This window comes from Crotalus tigris, unplaced genomic scaffold (assembly GCF_016545835.1).
Source record: "Crotalus tigris isolate CLP2741 ecotype Arizona unplaced genomic scaffold, ASM1654583v1 scf7180000023829.5930981, whole genome shotgun sequence".
Classification (NCBI taxonomy): domain Eukaryota; kingdom Metazoa; phylum Chordata; class Lepidosauria; order Squamata; family Viperidae; genus Crotalus; species Crotalus tigris.
In genome coordinates, this window is record NW_024100213.1 from 1,555,942 (window position 1) to 1,581,187 (window position 25,246).

The 25,246-nt window shown below is 39.7% G+C and overlaps 1 protein-coding gene across 2 annotated transcripts in view; it reads left to right on the plus strand.

Annotated features, from left to right (window-relative positions):
- Positions 1-718: 718 nt before the first annotated feature.
- TPRA1 (transmembrane protein adipocyte associated 1) overlaps positions 719-25,246 on the plus strand; it is a 30,316-nt gene continuing 5,788 nt past the window's right edge. Inside the window, exons 1-10 of one of the 2 annotated variants that reach the window (XM_039321846.1) lie at positions 719-1,172; positions 7,290-7,417; positions 11,087-11,277; positions 11,387-11,519; positions 15,451-15,537; positions 16,270-16,342; positions 18,976-19,055; positions 20,976-21,086; positions 21,307-21,367; positions 22,557-22,659. In XM_039321846.1, the coding sequence (XP_039177780.1) occupies positions 11,099-11,277; positions 11,387-11,519; positions 15,451-15,537; positions 16,270-16,342; positions 18,976-19,055; positions 20,976-21,086; positions 21,307-21,367; positions 22,557-22,659 (827 nt within the window). In that variant the 5' untranslated portion in view covers positions 719-1,172; positions 7,290-7,417; positions 11,087-11,098. The remainder of the gene's footprint in view (positions 1,173-7,289; positions 7,418-11,086; positions 11,278-11,386; positions 11,520-15,450; positions 15,538-16,269; positions 16,343-18,975; positions 19,056-20,975; positions 21,087-21,306; positions 21,368-22,556; positions 22,660-25,246) is intronic. The other variant, XM_039321845.1, reaches the window with a different exon arrangement.

The following is a 25,246-nucleotide window of genomic DNA, read 5'->3' on the forward strand; positions in this document are numbered from 1 at the left end:
CGGTCCTTCGCCGGAGAGGAAAGGAGGCGGGGTGCTGTAGGTGGAAAGACGAAATAAACGCGGCTCGACGGTGCTCAGAAGTTTGCTCCGACGTTCCTAGTTAAGGAGGAGTTGGGAGTCCAGCACTCTGGAGAGCACCGCGTGAGCTTTCGTGGTCTTTTCATCGGCCGAGAAAGTTTTATTCTTTTCTTGCCTTCCATTCGTGGAATGCAGTTCCGTTTGTCATTTCATTTCGCTGAATTATTAGGTGTGCCTCTATTGCGCACGCCCTCGGGTTTCTTCAGCGGTTAAATAAGTAATAAGAGGCCGCGCTGACGGCGCTTGTTTTGTCTTAAGTTAATAAAGGGTTTGTGCTCTCACTTAATAGAAGACGCTTCGCAAAATGCCAAGTGATGCAAGCCCGAGGAAGGAGTACTTTTAGAAAAAAAAATATCTCGAATTCTCCAGTAATCCAGAATAAAAACGCACACTTTGAAACAAACTGTTCTGCTTTGATTCCGCCACTAAATGAGGGGTATTGGCGGCTTGCCAAAGGAATGGACGCGAAGAGTACGTCACTTTTCCAGCTGAGTTCCGAAAGAGTTTTGCCTTCGAAATGGTTGAGCGCAACTTCTCCTTTAACGCCCTGTCGGTTTTTAGCCCACGACTCCGCCCCTCCGCTTCCTTCATTGGCTCCTGTCGCCCTTTTGTTTCGCTTTTGAGCCGGGCTTCTCATTTAGGTGCCTCGTGATTGGCTGGAAACCCTGGGATCGACGCTCAGGTCTTCCTCAGCAGGCGGCGGGCGAGGCTTGCTCTTCCTCCGCGAGCCGCTCGTCATCCTGGTTGAGAGGCGATGGCGCTGCGCCTTCTTTCCACTGCGGGCGCCTCTCTTCTGAGCAACGGCAGGAAGTGATGGGTCGCCTGGCCGCGGCTTTGCTGCTTTAGCTCCGGCCGGCTTGTCAACGACGCTCCTCCTCCGGGGCAAGCCTCCGCCCCATTCTGGACCTGGGACGGAGCTTTGCTGGTTGCAGGATGGTCGGTCGAGAGCGTCGGGCATGAGCCAGCGCGGGCGAAAGCGGGACAGGCCGCCTCCTCTTCCTCCTCCTCCTCTGTCGGACTGTGAGCGAAGATAACAAGGGAGCTGCGGAGGGCGAGCGTGGCTCACGGGCGGAAGAAACGAGGGGAAGGGCCAGGTAAGGAGCTCCCTGACTCCTTAGGTGGCCTTAGTCTAGATGCCCCATCGCCCGGGCACAGGTGATCGGCCAGATTTCTCTGGGGAAACTTTGGGGCCGGGAAGGAAAGATCTCGCGTCCAGCAATGTCTTTTAACAAGCAGACCTCCGGCTTTGAAGAGGGAATTTGTAAATTCACCCCATTTCCCTTCCTGGCACCCGACACTCTTGACTAATCTTAATCCTGGTGATCTTGGTCTGGGAATTGTCCTCTGTGTTTGGGCAAGAAGGAAATGGGGTCATTCGCTGTGTTGAAGAACTGTGTGAATGCTGAGTTCCCCCTCTCCTTTTTGATCTATTCTGGGGCTTTTAGTAATGTCCCACTTGGATCGCTTTTTTTTTCCCCTTGAGATCTTCGGCAAGTCGGTGCGTGCCCCTCTCTTGAATTGAAACTCTCCTTCCTGAAATAGCATCAAACGTTGTTGTTGTTCAGTTGCTAAGTCGTGCCTGACTCTTTGTGACCCCATGGACCCCACAAGTTGCATGGCACGAAATGTTTGGTGTCAACACTCAACCAAAGGCCCTTTTACTATCAGGAATACATCTCAGCAGGGGAAAATGCCTCCTCTACAAGATCCCAATGTTCTTTTTCTATCTGGCGATGTTTAGATAGAGTTAACTCCTACAATCGTTCTGAGCTGTATGGGCATTTTAATTAGGAATATGTGGAGTTTTCCAGTTGGTGATTAAAAAATCGCCTCCTCTTTCCACTAGCCCATACTGTGGCATTTTGTGTGCATTCCCTTCTGTTGTTTGGTAACTTCTAGCAACTTCCCATTTATGTTTACAATTGACTTGCTATTGAATGAGTGCTTTAGATGTTAGGCAGAATATGCTTTAATTAGTTAATGTTGCAAAGGGCTTTTAGTGGTCTGCATGAGCAGGGGATGTCTCTGATTATGTAGTGTGACAAATTGTGATAAGTTAAAATGTAGTTAAAAGCCACAATTTAAACTTTTTTATAATTAGCTTGGGATGCCAGACACAAAACCCTATCCTCTGAAATTGTAAGTTGGTTGGGTAACTGCTGTGAGTAGCAGTGACTTGAAGGAAGATCTCATTCTACTATAGGGATTGTGCTTCAATCATATCTAAATATCACCCAGCTATCTAAAATAGCTTTTGGTTTTTGGCCATACAGATTCCATCTTTCAGGGCATACAGTGGACTGATAACATTGTAATTGTCCATAGTTGCTTGGCTTTTAGGGTGATATTCAAAAAAGGAATCCTGAGTTAATTTTATATGTAAATCTCTTCTGCCATATTTTCTGCTTAGTCATATGAAAGCTTACCTTCTCTTGTGATTTCCAAATTGGCCGTATAACTTTGCTAATATATTATGATCTAATTAATACTGAATTTCTAATTGTTTTTATGTTGTGGCAATGCAGAAAAAGTGAAACAATTTTTAGGCTGACAAAGGAACAATATTTGGCTGCTTAAAAGAGAAAGCTGTTTCTCTTTCACTCTTCCCCCTCTTTTTTTCTGTACACTACATAAAAATTGACTGTTGATAGTAAATCTTAACTGATATTAGGAATGTAAAACGTAAATAAATTTGCTCCCATGGTGGGTCAGTTGCCAAGCGTCTGAATTTTGATTGTAAGCATGAAAAATAGTCATAAGTCACTTTTTTCAGTGCAGATGTAACTTCAAACAGTCACTAAACAAACTGTTATAAATTGAAGACTACCTATATCTAGACCAGGGGTAGGCAACCTTGGCTTTTTTATGACTTGTGGATTTCAACTCCCAGAACTGGCTTAGGAATTCTGGGAGTTGAAGTCCACAAGTAATAAAAGAGCCAAGGTTGCCTACTCCTGATCTAGACCATACGGAAACACATTGTCCAGTCTTACCTTTAATGCATAGTTGATTCAAAGGACATTTCTTCTTATATGTTCTTCAGATATGGAACTCAGTGTTGTTCACTTTTAAATTTGTATAAAGGCTTTATATATTTTGTTTCAGTTTTTAAATCTTTTCCTAGTAATCCACAATTTTTCATCAAGCTAGCCACCATTATGTCACTGCACATTTTCCTGGTCAGTTTTTTTTCCTCCCAGCTGAAAGCAATACTTTTTCATTATTAATGAGCCTTTGATGGCCTGAGATTAACTTAAAGAATTTAGGTCAAAATGGCAACCTAGCTTTTTCTTCTGTTTGCAGTGTCCGTTGTCTATTCTGTCTCTCTAATGGCATGACTAGTTCTAAATTGATTGGTAAAAAATCAAATACTAATCCTCTAGCTTGACAGGAAGTGTGATCGTTTGACACTTGCCTTAAATATTAGGAGACTTCCTGGCACAATTTATAGTATGATTAAATTGTTGACAATGCAGGTATTGCACTGAAATCAAACTATCATTAAGACAGCTCTTCTCAGAAGACTGTCATTCAAGACCTTGACATACATGTGCAGAAGGAAAACAAACTCTAAGGGGGATGAACTGAGATATTGGGATCATGGAGTTAAACAACCAGATAGGCCATTGAATTTAATTTCCTGCTCAATGCAGAAATCCAAATTAAAGCACTCCAGACAGATGCTGTCTACCCTCTGAGTGCACATATCCAGTGAAGAGCAGCTCACCATTCTGAGTAATTGGTTCTACTGTCAAACTGCTGTTATTTTATGGAAGTGAAATTAATGAGATTCCTAATGCATTGCAAACCTATCAGAAATGCACACTGTGGATGCCACATTTAATTTATTTTGCATTGTGTTATGGTTGCAGTGTGAATCTCCCACAACTAGGGAATGCCCTGTCATATTTGGAATATTAAAATAAAAAGCCAGCAGTGTCCCTTAATCTTGGCAACCTTAAGATATCTGGACTTCAGTTCCCAGAATTTCCCAGCCAGCCTCCTGAGAGTTGATGTCTGTACAGATAGTCCTCGAGTTACAACAGTTCATTTAGTGACTATAATTGCAACAGTCTTATGACCGTTTTACACACTTATAACCATTTCAGCATCCCCATGGTCACATGATCAAAATTCAGATGCATGGCAACTGGTTCATATTTATGACAGTTGTAGTGTGCCAGAGTCATGTGATCACCTTTTGCAACCTTCTGATAAGCAAAGTCAATGGGAAGGTCAGATTCATTTAACAACTATGTTACTGTGTTACTAATAGCTGTGTTAACAATTGCAGTGATTCACTTAACAACTGTGGCAAGAAAGGTTATAAAATGGGGCAACATAAATATGAGCTCAGTTGTGATCATAAGTCGAGGACTACCTATACATCTTAAAATCGGCAAGGTTGAAAAACACTGAATTTATGGATGACCAGTTGAATATGTACACTGATACAGATTGAAATGCATCTTCAGTACTTCAACATTCCTATTGTTGCTTAAATTGCAGGAAATGTACTTAAATGATAATGATACCTTAGTACAGTTGTCTGTAAAGAAGCAAGTTAAACCTTTCAGAAAACTTTATGGTTGCATGCCTAAGCAATCTTTCTATGGGTCACTGTAAGGCAGTGGTTCTCAACCTTTCTAATGCCACGACCCCATAATACAATTCCCCATGTTGTGGTGACCCCCAACCACTTATACATCACCGGGTGCCAGGGGTGTGGCCAAAGAAAAGGGGGAAAAAAATGGCGGACAGCCTTGTTTGGCGACCCCCGTGAAATGGTCGTTCGACCCCAAATGGGGTCCCGACCCACAGGTTGAGAACCACTGCTGTAAGGCATGTTTCCAGAAAACATGCATAAGGTTGTGTAGTCAGTGTAATGAAGCAAAGATCAAAAATTCAGATTAGTTGAGCTTCTATTATTTATGGTTTGTCACACAATCAGCCAGATGTTCAGAATGTATTTAGCATTTTTAAACCACTTATCAAGTCTTTCCCAAGAGTCTGGGATAAGCAGATGATGATGTTTTGTGGTATACCATTGCAGGATGTAAACTGTTTCGAATAAAGCAGCCTTTTGCAACTGACTGATAGTGATTATTGTTGTTGTTATGGTTCATCTCACAGCCAGCTATTTAGACTGGATTTGGAACTTTTATCCACCCATTGAGTCCTTCCCAATGACCTGAAATAGGCAGATATTTGACAGTGTTAAAGGTATTGTCACAAGATGTAAGCTGTTCTTAGTAAAGCTGCCTTTGGCAATTGAGTGAAGTTGATTTTATCAGTGGTGATGGTACTCAAATAGTTCTCCAAAAGTTTGGGATTGCGCCCAAGGCACCTATTACTATTGTATTGGTACTGTATTGGCCTTCTTCTGCCACAGTTATTTTACTTCTATTTGCAGGTCTTTGTGTTTTGTGATTTTTTTCTCCATCTCTATTGCAACATCCAATCTTCTTTTTTTTTAATCAATAGTTGCTACGTCTGGGGTATTATGTGGCAGTAATATTCGTGTCTGTTTGAAGTCTAAAATCCCAGAACAATTTAGCTTTTTCATTTTTCTGTTAGTTTATTTTGTGGTCCCATCAGTTCTTGCTGAACAGATGCTTGTTGTGAGACTGAAAAGTTAAGTCACATGGGGTTGACCTTGGATAAAATGAGGAAGTTCATTTGAGTGAGTGAGATATGAATGACTTGGTAAGATAAAAGACTTCTCTTTCTTTTTCAGTATATTAGAATGACTGTTTATTTCAAGAATTTATCAATAAGTTTCCTCTGAAATGGAGTCTGGTTTTTGCAGAGGAACATGTTCTTAACTTACCAAGAAAACATGAATCTTTTAACTGTAATTCTAGATGGAGAAAAATACAGAAATGAAACATTTTCCCAAATCATAAGAGGAATAATACATTTGAGACCTATTTCACTTCTTATGTATCAGCTTCATTGCTGGCTTATTAATTTCTGTGCTAAATTTAAAGTGTTGTCCTTAAATATTTCTGGACAGTTTTATTTATATATGCTTCTTTCTTTAACATAGAACCAATTTGGTATAGTGCAGGGGTAGTCAACCTTGGCTCTTTTATGACTCGTGGGCTTAGCTTAGGTGGCTCAGGAATTCTGGGAATTGAAGTCCACGAGTCATAAAAGAGCCAAGGTTGACTACCCCTGGTATAGTGGTTAAAGCAACAAGCTAGAAACCTTGAGTTCTAGTCCTACCTTAAGCAGGAAGCCAGCTGGATGACCTTGGCCAATCATTCATTCCCAGGCCCAGGAAGCAAGCAAGGGCAAACCATTTCCAAAAATACCTTCAGGGACTTTTTTAGGCAGTTGCCAGGAATGAAGACTGATTCAAAGGCAACCCCTGGTGTTAAAATGGTTGCCCTTTGAGAGTGATTGGATCCTGAAATACCAGCAAACTGGACCCTTTTTGTCATGCACTGTTCGTGTTTTGTATTTCTCTGGGAAAAGTCTTTCAGCTTTTCTCCTGCACCACTTGCCGCTGTTTTCTGTTTTCGGTGTTATGAACAAACCACAAATGAGAAGATTTTTATGGGAGCCCTAATAATTTTGCTATTCCAAAAAGAAATGTTATGATCCGATATTTTAATGACTATGTTCATTTGTTCCTTTTTCATATTGTTTTGCTTTTTTTTTACTTTAATAATTTGTGATCTTACAAGTTTGTAATGGCCTTGGGAGAATAGATACCCTAAAATGTGGGCTTAATCAATCAAATACGATTCAGATGGCAACTGGAACTTGATTGTTGTATAGTGCTTAGATATTTAACAAGCTGAATACTGTTGAGAAAGAGCAACAACATGGGAAGAGTTGTTCTTAACAAGCAATTTCTGAAGATTGCTTTAAGTATGGCTGAGAGACAATGGTTTATGCATATTCTTACTGAAGAATGTTCTTTCTTGGAAACTAGACATTACTGTATTTGTCACTTTGATACAAGTGGGTGCATCACTGGTGATTTCAGCTAGTGCTTCACTTAATCAGCAGAAAATACAAAGGAGACATTGAAAAATATTACTGAAGGATAAACTGAAGAAAAAGCATTGTGCGAATTGCTTAGGAAAATAGAATCAGTAAGGTTATTAGGCTTAATTAAATATAATTAGCTTATGTAAAATAGCCTTTGAGACTCTTAAAAATATGTAGGCTTGATTAATTAATTTTTATTTATATTGTAGTGCTTCAAGAGAAGGAGAGAAAAGAAATTTGTTTGTAGATGCCCAATCCATAACAGACAGTAATTCAAGAAGCACTTTGTGATCATCAAGGAGTTTTTCTAGAAGAAGCACTGCCCTAATTTTTAAAGGTAGAAACAAAATTAAATTCTGATCTTTATGTGTTTCTTTATATTAGGAATTGGCACTCTACTTTCAACAAGCGTGTAGGTGTCTTCAAATAACTGAAATGTAAAAATATTAAATTTCTGATGTTAATCACATCTTATAGATTTGTTTGTATATAACTGCATTATTCTACATTATTTATTTAGACATGCTTAATTAAAATTAATTTCTGTTGCTTTAGCAGTTGCTTTTCATTTTAAAAAGTGGGGGAGGGAACAGGGAAGGACCTTAGATTTATAGTGCAGTTAGAAGTTTAATCATTGTAAAGTTGTTTGACAAGTGTGATTATGACCTTGTTTCAGCTGTGAATTCAGGGCAAAGTTTCTTTGTTTAAGACAGCCAAGGGTAAGAAGAATGCCATCTAGGCAGGGTCTTTGTTCAACCAGAGTCTGACATACAGGAGGAACCTCTGTGAATAAAATACAGTTTTAGCAATAGGGAAGCTAGTTTAAAGCAGACGAGTTCACAAGACATAAAAAATAAGCTATGCATGGCTTTGTGTCTCCAGGGCTGCCGCTGTTTACCTTTCCATTCTAGAATTGTTATAAGTTACATCTCTTACATTAATTATAGTCTTCTAAGTCAGATGAAAAAAAAATCTAACCTCAACTACTAGCTTGAACTTCTTAACTTGTTTTAATACTGAGTGATGACTGTGGCTTTCTGATTCAGCAATAATTAGGGTTCGTGATTCCTAAGGGATTCTAAGGAAAGAAAGAAGGCTCATTCTGTTTAATAACCCAGGATGATTGGTAATATACACCCAAACTGGCTATTGGTTAAAAATTGTCTGCATCAGTCTTCCAGATCATAGTCCAGCACAGTTAACCTGATGCTGATCTTCTATGTGAAGAATTTTCTGCCTTTGTAATAGAAACATTATATTATTATTAATTATTAAAAACTGCAGCTTATTACCCACAAACATTGGTTCTTACTTTTATGGATTATCCTGTTCTATCTTATTTTATTTTAGTAGGAGTTAAAGTTTATTTTCATTTCCTCAAAGAGGTTTGCTAATCAAACGCAAATACTGCTTCTACTATGCACTTTTTGCACATCTAGACTGCAGCATGAAAAGCCAGAAAACACCCTGGATTTGGTCTGCAGACTGCTGGTTGCTTAGATTTTCTTTATTGTTGACTGCCCTTCTTCACCTATTTTGCCACAAGGTTATGCCACGGCAAACCTTTCTTAAAAAAGCTTGCAGATAGAGAGTGGATTCAATTATTGTGCTAAGTCATATAATGTGATTTCATTGGTTTTCACTTCGTGTATTATAAAAGTTACTGCGATTTGTAAACTACAGTCTATAACTTAGTGGTTCATGTGTTTTTCACTGTTTGAAGTTTATTCAGTAATTCAAAATATATGAACCAGCCCGAGTCTCTTATATGAAGAGTTTCTTTTATTTGACAGAGGTCATGAATGCATGGCTGGGAACAGACTAGGGATAGATTATCTGGGAGGAAATCAATCTATGTGGTCACTAAGAAAGGAAAAGGACTTGATGGCACATAATCAATCTTTTATTTGAAGACTCTTCTTCTTTATGCACTTTGGGATTTTCTCAGAATTCAATAAGGCATTTTGAATGGACTTCCTTTCCTAGAATTCATAAAGTAAGACACTTCATAAATGCCAAGTCAGTATTTTACAAAATTTATTTATAATCTAAGTTTCTGAAAAAAGCATGAGCAGACAACAATTGTTACTTATTAGGATCGTTCCAAGGATCATAGTTCTAAAAGATGGCAAAAACTGAGATAAATATATGTCAAGCAGCAGCACACATATGCAATTCCCAGAGCAAATGTAGAACATATTTATTTTGGAACTGTATAATGATGATGTCATTTAGAAAGAGGTGGGGAATTACTGATAGTCCTCGATTTACGACCACAGTTGAGCCTAACATTTCTGTTGCTATGTGAAACATTTGTCAAGTGAATTTTGCCCCATTTTACGACCTTTCTTGCCACAGTTGTTAAGTGAATCAATGCATTTTTTAAGTTAGTAACATGGTTATTAAGTGAATCTGGCTTCCCCATTGACTTTGCTTGTCGGAAGGTCACAAAAGTGGATCACATGACCTTGGGACACTGCAACTGTTACAATTATGAGTCAGTTGCCAAGTGTTCGAATGCTAAGCTGCAATGGGAGTAAGTTGAAAAATGGTCATAAATCATTTTTTTCAGTGCCTTTATAACTTTGAGTGGTGGCCACGTGTACTGTTGTTAAGTCAATAACTATCTGTAATTAAGATGGAGTTGGCACACCTGATGGTGCTAAAGAACATCTGCCAGTATTCGTGAGCTCTCCTTCACTGGGACAGTTATCTGTCATAGGTGCTTTATTTTATATTTTTTGCATAGAGCAAAGGCACCATCAGATCAACCAGGTTATGCTAAGTGAAATCTTCCAATTCTATGACATAAAGGCATTCCTGACATAAATTAGTAGCAATCAATTCCAAAGGCTTCAAAAATATCCATGACTGCTGTAGGTCTGTAGGTTACTAGTGCTCTTTTCCACTAGTAACCATTACATTCCAGTTCCCTAAGCCTGGAGAAGATGAGAAAGCAGTTAAAGCTGCAAAAGCAATTCATTACAAGTACATTCTTAAGCATTTAGAGGAATAAAATGTGGCTAGAAACTAATAGATTCTATTTCCTGAATTTTAGGAATCCAAGACGATAGTTACTTTGGTAATATAGAGATTAAATAGGTTTGATTTATTTATTTCATTTGTGTAATATTGAATTTGTGATGTGTAGTGTACAACAACAACAACAAAATAAGTAACACAATTACAACATAGGAAATTCAAACAAACTGCAGTAATTGTTGCAACGAGCCAATGACACCATCCAGGTCTTCAGAAATATCATCCTACAAAGGTCCAATATTTCTGTTTTGATGGGTTTTTGAAAGGAGACCAGAATTGGACACCAGCTTGACCTCTGGAAGAAGGCTGACCATCAAATGGTGGCCACTACAGAGAATAAACATCTGGAGAATCCCAACTGATCCTAACTCTTGCATTTTGAGATACCCAGTTTAGAGAGCTTACTTTCTGGTACAGTTCTACCCGTGGACTTGGTACTACCTGGAATAACAATCCTGAAAGTACCGTATTTAGGAAGTAAGCCACGCGGAATCTTCAAGATTAAAACCACTATTTTGAATTGTACACTGTAACTTGTTGAAAGCCAATGTCACACCTGTAACAAAAGGTTCACATGGCTGTAGCAGGTCCATGTGCCAGCACGCTGACAGTTTCATTCTGTACCACTTGCAGCTTCTGAACAGTCTTTAAAAATAATATGATGAGGACCAAATTACAGTAATCTGGGAAGGGCATAAGCTTCCTGTTCCAGTGTCACCTGGTCTTGTGCCCATAGCTTTCTCTAGTCTTTTGCTTGTCAGGTGTGTTAGTTTAACTCTCCTGATTTACTAGCTAACACAGTCAAAACACATAAGGAGTACATGATTGAGAAAAGTTGATAAATGTTTGGATTAATACAGGATAAACTTCTATGTATTTTTTAAAACAAACTCCCCCCCCATGTAGAATTGTTTGAGATTTTATATTATCTGATGAAAATGTCCTTTTGGCTCCCTCTCTCCAGAACGGTGGCAGAATGTCAGCATTGGTGACATCAGTACCATTATCTGCGGATGATAATGCCACTTCTTTGTCTGCTCCCACGGCAGTGACAACAGTGGACATTCTGACAACACCTTTGTTTTTAAATGCTACCAACACTTCTGTGCCACACAAATGCTTGGTGCTGTTGTATGAGGACATTGGCACATCCAGGTGAGATGCTGTTATTGATGGTTTCTGTTTCTTCTTCTGAAGAAGGTTCTCTGTATCGCCTGAAGGGACACAGCACTATTTGAAAAAGGTATCTTTGTCTTGTTTTTAGAGTTCGTTACTGGGACCTTCTGCTATTGGTTCCCAATGTACTTTTCTTTGCATTTCTCCTCTGGAAGCTGCCTTCTGCCAGGGCCAAAATCCATGCCACTTCCAGTCCCATTTTTACCACATTCTACATACTGGTAAGTACAAATTTTATTTTCAAAGAACCTGGGGGATATGTATATATATTCACTTGGCTCCTTTCAGATTAGTGAAAAGGCTCAGGAGTTGGTAAGGTGTTTGGCAACTGTCAGCATTAACTCTTTCTCTACGTAGGGTGTATTTTTTATTTGGGAATGAGACATTCTTCTGACCTAATCTGATCATTGACCTGCTTGATCTTTCTTTATGCTGCTTCTGTGTCTTTTGTGTTTCTGGAATATCTGATCTTTTAAAGAAGAGCAGCTAATCTCCAAAAGAATAGACAGCCTCATTGCTGCTACTTTAGTTGTTAACTTGATTTGACATGGGAAGTCACATTTTGCAACTTGGTAACACATTATTTGACTTATGCTCTGCCCAAATGCTGTTGGCCTGGCATCTGTTAGTCGATGAAATGCCCATTGTTCAAGAAGAGAAAAGAGAACAACCTCTTTTTCTCTTTGGCTTACTTTCTCCTGGCAAAATTGTTCTCCCTTTAAATAACTCCAGATATTAAGATGTATTTTAAAATATAAGTAAGTGTGACATCTCTATTTTTGTTTTCTGTCTCTTAATATCCCTCCCTCCATCCTTTCGCTGGTTGATCTGTGGCAATGCCAACTAGTGTGGCTGGTAGGAAAGAATTATAGGACAGGAACATGTGGAATATCTCACGTTGCCTATATCTGACCTAGACCAAGAGACACGTCATAAATCCTGACTATCAGTGTCATGGTTGCTTACCACTAACTGAATGAGTTGAAGGCTCTAAGAGGGAATTGATAAGTGCATGTTTTCTGATGTTCCTTTAGTTGCACAATTTCAATATTGCCACATTTTTAAGGCTATTTCTTGTTAACAGTTGCAAGGAGATTAGAGAGGCATGTAAATGAGAAGAAAAACATTTCCTTGCCCTTGCCTTACAGCTTCTAATGATTCTTCTTAGTGAAAACTTGGTCAATTTTGAAAGGTTCTACTTTTTGTGTGATATATATGTTTGTGAATCTCTTTCTGTGCGTGTGTGTGTGTGTGTGTGTGTGTGTGTGTGTGTGTGTGTGTGTAAAACGCTTCAATTATTTGGCATTTGTGATATTCTCTCTTCCCATTCCCCAAGCTTTGTTTTGCAATTTCTTTTCCACTTTTGCATAAGAATTTCTTCTTCAGAAAATAAAGAAGGGATTTGCTTGCCTCTTGCAGAAAGAGGATGATATTATATTAGTCTTAGGCACAATGGGGAAGGAGGCAAGATTCTGCCAGTGGATAGGTGAAACAATCTGTAGGGGCAACAGTCATAGAAGCCTGGAATTAACAGGAGAGAGGCTATTTTACTCAGGTGAGTCATCCTTTTCTTACCTGCATAGCTATTGTCATGCCTGCTAGGTATGGCACATGTTCCAACATAGAACATGCAAAACCTCGATGGTATAAAATTCCACTTAAAATAGAAGAGCAAGGAATAAATTAGGAGCTGTTTTCCTGGAAACACTACAGGATTTTCTTAGTGTGCTTTGTTCTCCATGGAAAAGTTAATCAGTTAGAGGGAACTCAGAAATCACAATCTCTGGGTGAAATTCTGTTCACCCAGGAAAATTGGACAAAATTGCATATATGTAGGCTTTCTAGAAGAGGCAATAGCTTAAGAGGCTTGTCTTAATTCCCCCAAAATGGCTTCTGATCCTGTAGAGCCCATTTAGGAGAAATAGTGGGACTCATTAAGGAGATCTCAGATAATACTTAGCCAAGCAACAGCCATTCCCTTCCCTCTGCAGTTCTTTCACTTACAATTCTGCCCCACTTCCAGTTTTCTTATACTTATTGACCTTATATCTCTCTGCAGGATCTTTGGGAATTTTTGCTGATAAATTTTTTCTGGGAGTGACTTTCTGAATATCTTCCTCTTTTTAAAATGTATTTGTGAAACAGATTCAGTCTGTCTCCTTGATTTCCAAATACCCTCTTTGATGGCTTCTTATAGAGCATTTTTTGCCATTTGCTTGTTTACTCAGCAAAATGTATACGCTGCTGTTTTTCTGACTTGTAATATTTATTAACTGAGTAATGGAAAATTTGGAAGTGTAGCTCTAGTAAAAGCCACAGGTCAGAATAGGGAAAGGTAGTTGGAATTGTATCTTATTTAGACCTTAGCTGAAGCTTAGCTGCAGAACTGAAATGACTTTATGGGACAGAACAAAGACTAAAGAGGCTCATAAGGAAGCAAAATAGGTAACCTACAGCAGAGTGATAAGAAATTGAAAAACAGGAAATTGAGGCAAACACAAAGAGGCTTTAGAAGTTTTGCAGCAAACTTGTAATTGCTTTGGAATTGAAGGGATGCAGTCACTAAACACAATTTATAAATATTTCCCCTGGTGAATTACATGTAAGATAAGATTGCTGTGTAAATGTATAGCACTGCAGGCTGCAGAAATTACAGTAAGACATTTATGCAGGTTTCTACGTTTAAGGTTAATCAAATGTAACTATTAGCCTTAGCAGCATTTATGGGCGCATAACACTGGAGGTTTTTATCTTGTAGGATTGGCATTCTGCAGGGGCTGTGAGACTGCTTAGCAATGTAACATTTCAGCGGTGATTGGAAAGGCAGGAAGGGCAAGAGATTATTTAAAGAGCTTTAACTTTGAGAGGAAGTAGATATATTTTTCTGGTGCAGCATTAGAAAGGACAATAAGATGTATTGAGGAAACTTCATGTCTATGAATATTGAATATTGTATTGAATATTGTACAGATGTAACCAACAAATGCCAACATATTATTCTATCTCTGTCTCTCTTTATATCTGTCTGGCTTACTAAGAAAGCATATATAGTGGTATGCTTTGGTGAATGAGGTTGAACAAGGAATTTCCCTTCATTGACAGTGTTTTCTGAGACTGGGCATTCCTTGTGTATATTCAGGTGTATCTTCATAGCCTGAAGGGCCTAAAGCTGGGATAGACAATTAACTGTCCCAAGGAGCCACATGAGAAACTAGGACTGTTGTGGAGGACCCCCATCAACACAGCAGGACAGATGTGGTCCATAGACTGTAAAATACCTAGGTCTGACCTAAAGAGGCTTCCTCCAGCCTCATAACTGTAGATACTGGGCATCTGTTGGTTGAGCCACAAGACTTCTGAAATTCTGGTCATAAATGCACTATGGACACCCTGCTGTAAGTGAGACAAAATACCATCATTGAATATCATCACTGACTGTAAGGCTGAAAAACTATCCAACATATAGTGACAGAGTGCCAAAACAGAGCCTATAATGGAGACTTTGTTGATTTCCTGGCTGTGAGAAATGAAGTAAAAAAAATTATCTATAATCTGGATATATATTTATAATATTTTAGACTTTATATTTCATATTTTTATCTTGTGTTTTTACTGAAATGTGATATGAATGTGCCATATGATAAATAATAATAAAATAATGAGACTCTGGTAGGCTTTAGCAAAGGTCAGGTTAGGTTTGAAAGCAGCCCAATTTCTTGGGAGTTATTTACTGTTTATTTTTCCTATTTCTAGATCCTTTTGCTGTCTTTTAGTAGATGACTTGTGGGGTATATCCAAGGTCAGAAGTTCCTTGATACCCTGTGACGGTGACTGTTGATAACAATATTTATAGTGTTAGAATATAAACAAGCATCAGCGTGCTTTGAAATGTTACTAAGTTTAAAATCAAAGAAGAGAATAAGATAATGAAGTGTCTTTTTAGTGTTTTAAAAAACTCAGCCATGAAGCATTTCTGTAACCTTAATAAAAAAAATCCATATAGTATAGGTAACCTGATAGTTATTTTTCTATACCTTTTCCCTGCTCCTGAATTCACTGGTTATTTTCTCTGCTGTCTTAACTTATTTTTTTTAGAAAGGTAGTCTCTATGTGTACAACATACTTCCTTAATTCCTAGCTATTTTGTTCCAGGTGTTCGTAGTTGCTGTGGTTGGGATTGCTCGAGCTGTTGTTTCCATGACAGTCAGTGCTTCTACTGCTGCTACAGTCACTGACAAGGTGAGATTAGCTTTAGGTAGATGTAGATTTGATCCCTTCCCCTTTCCCACTTTCAGTATTGAATTTAATACTACTTTATAATCAGATATAATAATACAGATATGCTCATACATCTGGCTTATACCTCTCAAAGAAAAAGTTGGAAACATCAGTTAGATTACTATTCTGATATTGTTGGAGAGATTCAGGGATGGTCAAAATATAGTCAAGGTACATTGGGGGTAGGAGGGATCCACCCAAAGTGAGCAAATAACTAATTTAGAATGAGTTGTTAATGCAACTTGTGACTATTGGTTCATAAGACAAACATTTGAAAGGAAGTGTCAAAACATGAAGAGCAAAGCTGAAGTTCATTCTCTTGAGTAATTGAAGCTGGAGGAAAAAGGCAACATAGTAAGAACTACTTTTACTTTCTCAAATTGCTGTGGCCATGGGAACAAAATTTCCTGAGCAATAATTAGGAGTTTATTGCTGCCTGAATAATTTGATAAGAAGCACTTATAGTTGATGTCATACATGCAAAAAAGAAATTAATGTTGTTATATCAAAGCGAGATCCTACCAATAGTTCTTGTATACCATAGTGATTGTTCAAATAAGCAGAAATGTGTGTAATGTGTGTATTTAAAAATGGAGAAATAGTGTCTTTTAATGTTCAAATCACTAATGCGACACATTAACCCTCTCTTTGGCTTGCTGAATTTGGCTCTCTGATCTGTGTTATCACCTCTAGATCCTGTGGGAAATCACAAGATTTTTCCTTCTGGCCATTGAGCTGAGCATGGTGATTTTGGGCCTTGCATTTGGTAAGAAATCTTTCTTAGTATTATAGGCACTCTTATTTTTTCCTTTTTTGTAAATTAAAACATTAGGTGGTAGTAAAATGCAAAATTAAGCAGTAGCCAATTTATACAAGAAGTAATATTTCAATATAAATATTGCCTGAGTTCAAAGAAGAGATAAATATTTGCTCAGTAGTAGATGACATCCACATCATGAGCCATGCTGGCACAGTGGTTAGAACGCAGCATTGCAGGCTAGCTCTGCCCACTGCCAGAGGTTCGATCTTGATTGGCTCAAGGTTGACTCAGACTTTCATCCTTCTGAGGTTGGTAAAATGAGGACCCAGATTGTCTGGGGCAATATGCTGACTCTGTAAACTACTTAGAGAGTGCTGTAAAGAACTATGAAATGGTATATAAAGGGCTATAGCTATTGCTATTCTTTTACTGAATAAAACAGCTGGTTAAGTTATTGATTCTGCTCCAATATATTTCTGCTTAGTACATATTTTTTATAAAACCACAAATTTAATTTTTCATTTCTATACCACCACCCCTCCTATTTACAACAACATGCTGGTATAGGTTAGACCAGGGGTAGGCAACCTTGGCTCTTTTATGACTCGTGGACTTCAACTCCCAGAATTCCTGAGCCAGCATGGCTCAGCCTGGAAACCTCTCCCTTTCCCCTCAGTATGGCTAGCTTAGGAATTCTGGGAGTTGAAGTCCACGAGTCATAAAAGAGCCCAGGTTGCCTACCCCGGGTTAGACTAAGAGAGAGCAAAAAGGCCAACACCCTTTGAATTCATTCTTTGAACCAGGCCTCCAAGTTCCTGGTCTGAAATTTGAAACACTGCCCTACTCTGCCTGAGAATAAGGCAAGAGGAGAGTGGATATGTAGTCTTAAATTTCCTTAAAAGGAGAAACATCTTGCCCTCCCCCACACACTTGCAACAGTGTCTCCATATATATTGCAAACCTTTTTAAAATTAGTTTTAAGAGTCTTCTTTTCACCAAAATTTGAGCCTGCATCCAGTCTTAAAACCTAATAATAGCAAGCATAGGAATCCACTCCGGGATGGCAATATCCAATCGGTAAGGAGGGTTACTATGCAGTTCATAAGTTGGGTCACAGCTGGAATAAATAAATATTGAAAGAAATCATTTTTTAAATAAGGCTGAAGAAGCTCCAAATCCTGGCATGGGGCTTTCAAATTATCTAAGACTTGTTCCCCGTAATTAAAATACTGGGTCCACAATGAATTATTTCTAAGGATGTGCAAAATGTTTCAAATTCAAATCATTTCAGGTTCAAAATGCATTTTACATTTTGGAACAGAGTGAGAACTGGTTCTAAGCATGAAATACTTGTCAAAAGGAGAAACAGCCCATTTTGTTCTTAAAATAATAGAATTTCCCCTGAAATGAGGCATTTTGAAACCGAAGCAGAATGTTTTAAATCTTAAACAGTTCACACTTGAAATATTTTACCTGCCTCTAAGTATTTCAGATGCTAATTTCATGCCCTCCAATGAGCTGGGCTATAAAGTTTATCATTTCTAGCTTGGGGATGTATGTGTTGGGGATGATGGGCATTGTAGTTCAGTACATCATGAAGGTTGCCAGATTGGGGGAGACTATTTCAGAGTAAGGTGTGATAGTTAGACTTATGATGCATATGGTTGGATAAAACCTGTATGCGAGACTAATTTGTACAAGAAGCTATCGTCACCATGTAATGTTACCTGTAGATAGCAGGAGCTAATCCTGCCCCCCCCCCTTGTGGCTCCCTGTGATTCTGTAGGCAGGTGGAATACAAATAGACTGCTTGTCCCATGGGCTGCTCTCCCAAAGCATTTGAATTACTCTGCTTTGATCCTTAGCTTTTCATCCTGAGAATAGCTTGAGGAAATACTTATGCGGTGTTAGGATACACAGCATTTTCTTTGTGTGCACAAATCAATGTTTTCTAGCTTAGTGCAGCTGGATGAAGGATGAGTTGAAGAAGCAAAACCTGATATACTTTCAAAGTGTGTTGATGTAACAATTTTAAATTTTCAAATGTGTTGATGTGTAATGCTCATACCTTACCTTATGCAGCTCATCTTTGCATCAGGCAATGTAAGGGGGAAACTCGATAAATGCAAGATCAGTAGTATTGGATTGGTCTGGGTATCATCTGATCTTCAGTAATGGGCAATCTTGCACTATTTATTTACTTGTTTGTTTGTTTGTAAAACTTATTGGGCACCCATCTCACCACAGGCTTTTAAAAGGGCCAGTATCTCATTCCCTTCTTATGTGATCCCTTCCCTCACAACTGCAGTGTATAACATAGTCCATATAATAAAAAGTTCATGGGGATTATTGGGATTGATTCATTATGGGGTTTTCAACCATGGATTGTTTACTAAGCTATGATGTACTGGTTTCCATACAGTGCCAAGCCAGAATGGGTGGTTATTCTCATGTTGTGACCCAGCAGGATTACACTGAGTAAACCTACAGGTTTGCAGTTCTATAATCTCTAAATAGTTAAAATGAATTCTGGATTCTGGGACTTGGAAGCCAAAAAAGCTCTTGAGTAGATTGATGTGAGAGGCAGGCAGTCTAAGCTGTTCAGGGGTTGACTCTGAGTATGATCTTTGTTCAATTAGGCCACCTGGAGAGCAAATCCAGTGTCAAGCGTGTCCTGGGTATCACCACTGTTCTGTCGTTGGCCTACTCGGTGACACAGGTAAGCACCATTAAGGCAGAAACACCTGCCTGTCTAGGTTATGCTCTCAAGGAAAGGCAATTCTTTGGTGCAAAATTCTAGGAGATGGTTTAATGTGAAATAAAGCTGGAAGCCACTTAAAAATATATTTTGTGGTAAGCTGGGAAGGGAAGAATCTTCTTGAATGTTATTTGAGTTCAAGAATCCCAATTTCATAAATTGCACTAAGCCATGGTTAGCTTAATAGTTTATCTACTAAACCACTGGTATACATCATGGTGTGCAAATCCCACTGGCTGGCTTTGCATGAAGCACTAACTAAGCTTTCATTACTACATTATCTTGTCTAATGCTGGTAAGAGTAAGGCATCCAACATGCAAACCATAAGATATTGAGAGGATTAAGCTAACAGTTCTCAGGCCAGAGATAGCAGTTACGTAAGCATACAATAAGTGTTTGATATCTAAGCAATTATGTATGGTGCCAAGACTCCATTAATTTGTGCAAAGGGCAGGAGAAAGAAGCCAGAAAGAAGAGTGAGTTAAAACCATCATGGCTCTAGGTGTCATCCAACCCTTCTCATTGGTAGTGGACAACCAGTTTTTTCTGCTGGTTTTAACTTGCAGTTTTTGGTGCTAGATTTCCTGCAGGACTGTATCGGTCCCCTGAGTTAGTCTAACACAGTGATGGCGAACCTTTTAGAGACCGCCCTGTCCCCCACCTGCTCCGCCCATGCTCCTCCCGCTCTGCCCCCTGTCTGCCCCACCCACCCGCAGGGCCACCTATCGCCTCCATTGCCCACCGCAGATCGCCCAGGCAGCCCTGCAGCACCATGGCAGCCACACCCTCCACCCATGCCCCGCAGCACCATCTGCATGTGACGGGGCGCAAGGGCAGAGTCTTGTCCCTGCTGCCTGGCTACCATGTCCTTGGCTGCACTAACCTGCGCAGGCCACGCCTGGGGGCGACTCTCCTCCCGGGGGGGGGCTGCTGGTGAGGAGGGGGCCACAGGGGGAGGTGGCGCTGGGGTGACAGCACAGAGAGGGTTTAGAGTGCCGCCTCTGGCATGCGTGCCATAGGTTCGCCACCACTGGTCTAACATTTTGATCATGCCAAGAGAAGCAGCTAGTTGTTCCTCATTTTCAGGTGTTGGGGGCAGAGCTTGGACAAAGTCTTTAAGTGTTTTCCATGATGTGGCTGACTTTCTGGAATTGCCTCCCATTAGAGGTCTAGCTATCAGCTTCTGGAAATTAGAGTTTTTCTGGGGGACTTTAGTGTTTGGATTCCATATATTACTTGGGGATGTTTTAATGCATTTATAAGATATATTTGTTCAATTATTGTGCTTTGTTTATTATTGTGAATTACAGAGAGTTTGCCACAATTGTGGTAGTATGTAAATCTGGAAACAGAGTAACAAGTGAATAAATAGACTGTTTTGTAGGACATCATTTTTCTCTGCCATAAAGGTTCTTTGGAGGCCAAATTATGAGACTTCTGCCTGGTATAGTCTAGAAGCAAATACAGAGATTGTAAAATCAGGAAACTTGTGACTTCCTGTCAAATCCTGGTCAAGGTTAGGGTTATGTTAAATATATAATGTTACTTAGACTGCTGTAGGTGCCATTTTCTTCTGCCATAATTATTACGGCGTTTTGTATTTCACTGAGCAACATGGGAGCAATCTAAAGTACATTAATGGGATCTCATTTGTGTCTATCTCTACACTGGGAGTTACTGTAAATCCAAAGGCTAACATTGTTCCAGGTACAGTAAATATTCAGAAGGCTCCATATTGCAAAATAGGCTGAGAGATGGTGTGATGCAAAGCACTAGCTTTTCATTGATGCCTCTTCCTCAAGCACTTCAGAATGAAAATAGAAGAATTTCTGTAAATATTTACAGTATGTCCTTTCTCATTGCTTCCTATCAATTTTCAGGGAACTCTGGAAATCCGTTATCCCGATGCCCAACTCTCAGCAGAAGATTTTAATATTTATAGCCATGGAGGAAGGCATTTCTGGCTTGCCAGCTCTAGTTTCTTCTTTCTGGTAAGTAGGAGCTCCAGGCATTGGCATTTTTCCTGGATAATTAGAATTGCCCTTTTAAAATCTTACTAATATCTTGTAAATACAACACTAAAGCCCCAAAGAAAATAAGGCAGGATCTTGGATATTCTCTGTCTGCCATTAGCAGCCTCCCCATCCATCCATCCATCCATCCATCCATCCATCCATCCATCCATCTATCTGCTGTTTCTCTTCATGACAGGTTTATTCATTTGTGGTGATGCTTCCCAAAACTCCCTTGAAGGATCGGATTTCTCTGCCATGTAAGTAACTTTTCTCTCTTTGAGATGGTCTGTTTTGTCCAGTTCTGCAATGTTAGGGTTTCTGAAGTTCCCAAAGGCAGGCTGCTGCCGGAATGGGACAACTTGCTACGGCCAACTCGCCATGGCCAACTCACTGCAGGACAACTCGCCAGGGACAACTTGCAGCGGGACAATTTAATAATTCTATTATTTTAAAAAAATAAAAAAAAATATTTTAATTTTTGCAATTCACATTTCATTCTGTCCCTCCTTTTGCATCCTTTCTTTAATGGTTTTATTCCACTATTTCTTTGATATTAGTGGAACTCTCGTCCCGCAGCAAATTATCCTCTGGCGAGGTTGCTGTGGCGAGTTATCTGCAGGGAATAGGCCACAGCAAGTTGGCCATGGTGAGTTGGCCGTATTAAATTGGCCGTGGCAAATTGTCATAGACCTGGCTGCTGCTGCTGCTGTCTTGCAAGTCAATCCCATGCATTTTCTTCTTTAAAGGTCCAGGGAAGTTTTCCCGTGTAGCTATAGTAGCACTGAATCCATTCTTCCTGGAGGTAACAAAAGCATTCTGCATTCTGGGGAGAGTTATAGAAGTTGGCATCAAGTTCAGTCCCCAGCTTAGTGGCCTTAGGACCTTCTGCACTTGAGATAATTTTTTTTTGCACCTGTTATTTTACGGGGGAGGAGAAATTGAGACCCTTCCTGGGAAAAGCAAATCTTGTAGCACATGAAATCTGCATTAGTGTACCTCATTTGGATTGTCTTTATTTCATATCAGGTAAAATATGTTCCTGGTAAGAGAAGCAGCCGTGCCCTGTGTGTTTTCAAATGAAACCTCCTTTTCTACCTTCAATTTTTACAGTTTTAAACTGTGGTTTACAACATAGCATGCAATATATAATTGTGGCTTTTGTTAACTTTATAATGAAGTTAACCTTCAAGTGCAGGGGAAGAAATGAAATGGATGAGTGCCATTCAGGATGCCCTTTGAGACTGTAATAGGAAGAAGCAGTAAGAGAATGAGCAAATTTGTGGGCAAAGACATTAAAATTGCACATAATTAGATGGTCTAATCATAAATGGAATAGTGCTGTGAAATTGGCATTTTGTGCTCAAGTGCTTTCCGTGCTGGGTTTTCTGTGTTCCCTTTTTTAATTCATTCAGTAAATTGCTGTTTCTGCCTCTTGTGTTTTTCCAGCAAGGAAGAGTTTCTATATCTATGCAGGAATTCTTGCTGTGCTCAATTTAGTGCAAGGTATTGGCAGTGCTCTGCTCTGTGCAGGCATCATCGAAGGCTTGTGGTATGTATTCTGCAGTCTGATAGAGACAAAAAATGACTTTTGGGTGGAGACAAACACTTTTCAATTTTCACCAAAGATTAGCTTTTTCAGCACGGACTCTGAAGTTACTGAGGAACAGCTCTTTTGCTATCCCCATCGTGCCCTCAGGAGTGGCCCCATGCATTCTGCCCTGCGCCCTTTTCTCCCTTTGTTCCATAATAGAGAGTAGGCTGATTCCTTAATTTCAAGCCCTTGCCTCTGTCCTTCTCTTATCTTTGTAAAGGTCAGTGGGAGGAATTCAAGATGTTTGGTCCTTGTTGCTTTGAGCACTGCTTTGTTTAAGTAGGCTGAACCAAACAGTGAGTCAAAGATCTCCTCCTTTATTTCACACGCAAGGAGAATGTTCTTTGGAGCCTGGAGTAATTCATCTGCTGGCCTGCTACTTTCTTGTAGTTCTAGTTGCCATGGCAAATACAGTAATTTTTTATCTTCATCCTGGGAGCATGTGAGAATCTTCTTGTGGGTTTCTTAGGCCAGCAGCTCCTCCTTCCCTAGTTGAAACTGAGTGACATCGGAGATGGGACGGTATGGACAGTCAATTTGATCTGGACATTTTGTGTGCATGGCCTTAGGCCAACCTCCCAAACATTTAGCCAGTGCAAGTAACAAGGGGGAGACCAGGTTAGGCCACTGAGACAGGTCTGATCCACTGAAGAGGAAAAAGAAGAGCAAAAAGTGGGACTCCCATAGAAGACCCTCTTTTTCCCTGTAAAAGAGCTATTTATACTTTTTTCCCTATAAAAGAATGATTTACTGTTCTTCCTCATGGATTTGGAACTGCACTATCAAGTACCCTAGGAGCACTGGCTTATTTCTTATTAGAAGTCTATTTAACTGAACTCCTGTGTAGGTTTTGCCACTTAATAAAGCTTACTCCAAGTAGTAGTGAAGTTAGCAGTTGCTTACTTCTATTAAACAAGTTGGCAGAATATGTGCAAAGCGCTGAGAGGCACCATTAAGAGCCACTGTCTGATTGGTTCAGTTGTATGGAAAATCCGAATTACCACATTCAGCTTAGGCCTACTGTAAACACCTTGCTGTCAATACCTGTACTGGAGATGGATTTAACGAAAGTGACAAACAAACCACAGGTAAAGTAGGTGCTAAATGGAGTGGGAAGGGGGAGTATTCAGACTTCACTTTAGTCTCCTACACAAGTAAGGCTGTTAGCATGAATTCACAAACTAATAATAATAATAATAGTAAAGTTGGAAGGGACCTTGGAGGTCATCTAGTTCAACCCCCTGTTCAGGCAGGAAACCCTATACCATTTCGGACAAATGACTGTCCAGTCTTTTCTTAAAAACCTCCAGTGTTGGAGCATTCACAACTTCTGGAGGCAGGCTGTTCCACTGGTTAATTGTTCTAACTGTCAGGAAGTTTCTCCTTAGTTCTAGGTTGCTTCTCTCCTTGCTTAGTTTCCACCTGTTGCTTCTTGTCCTGCCTTCAGGAGCTTTGGAGAATAGCTTGACTCCCTCTTCTTTGTGGCAGCCCCTGAGATATTGGAACACTGCTATCATGCCCCCCCTCACCCTTCTCTTCATTAAACTAGACAAGATTCTCATGGAAAATAAACCAGTAAAGGAAAAAGCAAAAGGAACCACAGACTTCCTTGCCATGATTGTATTTGATTATCTAAAGCAGGGTGCCAAACTCACAATGTCATGTGACGTGTTGCGACGTATCACAACTTTTTTTCCAGTGCTGGCAATGGGGTGGGTGCAGTTTCGCCATGACGCATCTGGCCCGCAGGCCAGCAGTTTGACACCCCTGAGTTGAAGAATTTATATAGTCACCCATCTTACAACAAACGATTAAAAACAATGAAAAGCATGAACTGTGGAAAAATAAGCAGTTTTTAAGGAATGGCACTTAGTGGTGCCCAGAAAGCAGCTCTCCTCAGTTACAGTGCCTGGAACAGCATCTCTCCAGAGCTTTGCTCTGTTCAACCCACCTGTCTACAAAAAAGCCCTAAAAATGTGGCTCTTTCCTCAGCCTTGCATTGGGGTGGCAGCAGGTTGGGTGCCATAGAGAAGATTAGGTTTTTTTTATTTGTTCTTTCACATACACACACACACACACACACACAAAATATATTGTTTTTTTCTGTTTGAAATTTTGTGAAACCCCCCTGAGTCATTTTTGGAATGGGCAGCCTAGAAATTGAACAAATGAAAAAAGCTTAAATGACAAGAGTACAACTTTCAGTAGCCCTAGCTACTGTTGCTTTAAGGGAAACTGGATGTGCTTTTACTCATTTTGTGACACAAAACAGCATTCATTTATTCCCCAGTAGTTGGGTGTAGATAACCTTACAGCTGGAAAATAATGTTGTGATTTGTTTCTGAGGATATTTTGTTTTGGCAATTGCTGTGCTATGATGTAACAAACAAAGAGACTTGATGGCCCTAGGCATTGTTGAGGATGCATCTAGTGCAGTCATTGAACTGTGTTTGTGGCCCCTTTGTCCCCTGGGCTGTGCAAACACTATGGGATAAGAGACCCTTTTGTGGCGAAACTCTGAAAGTATTGTAGGCACTTTGACATT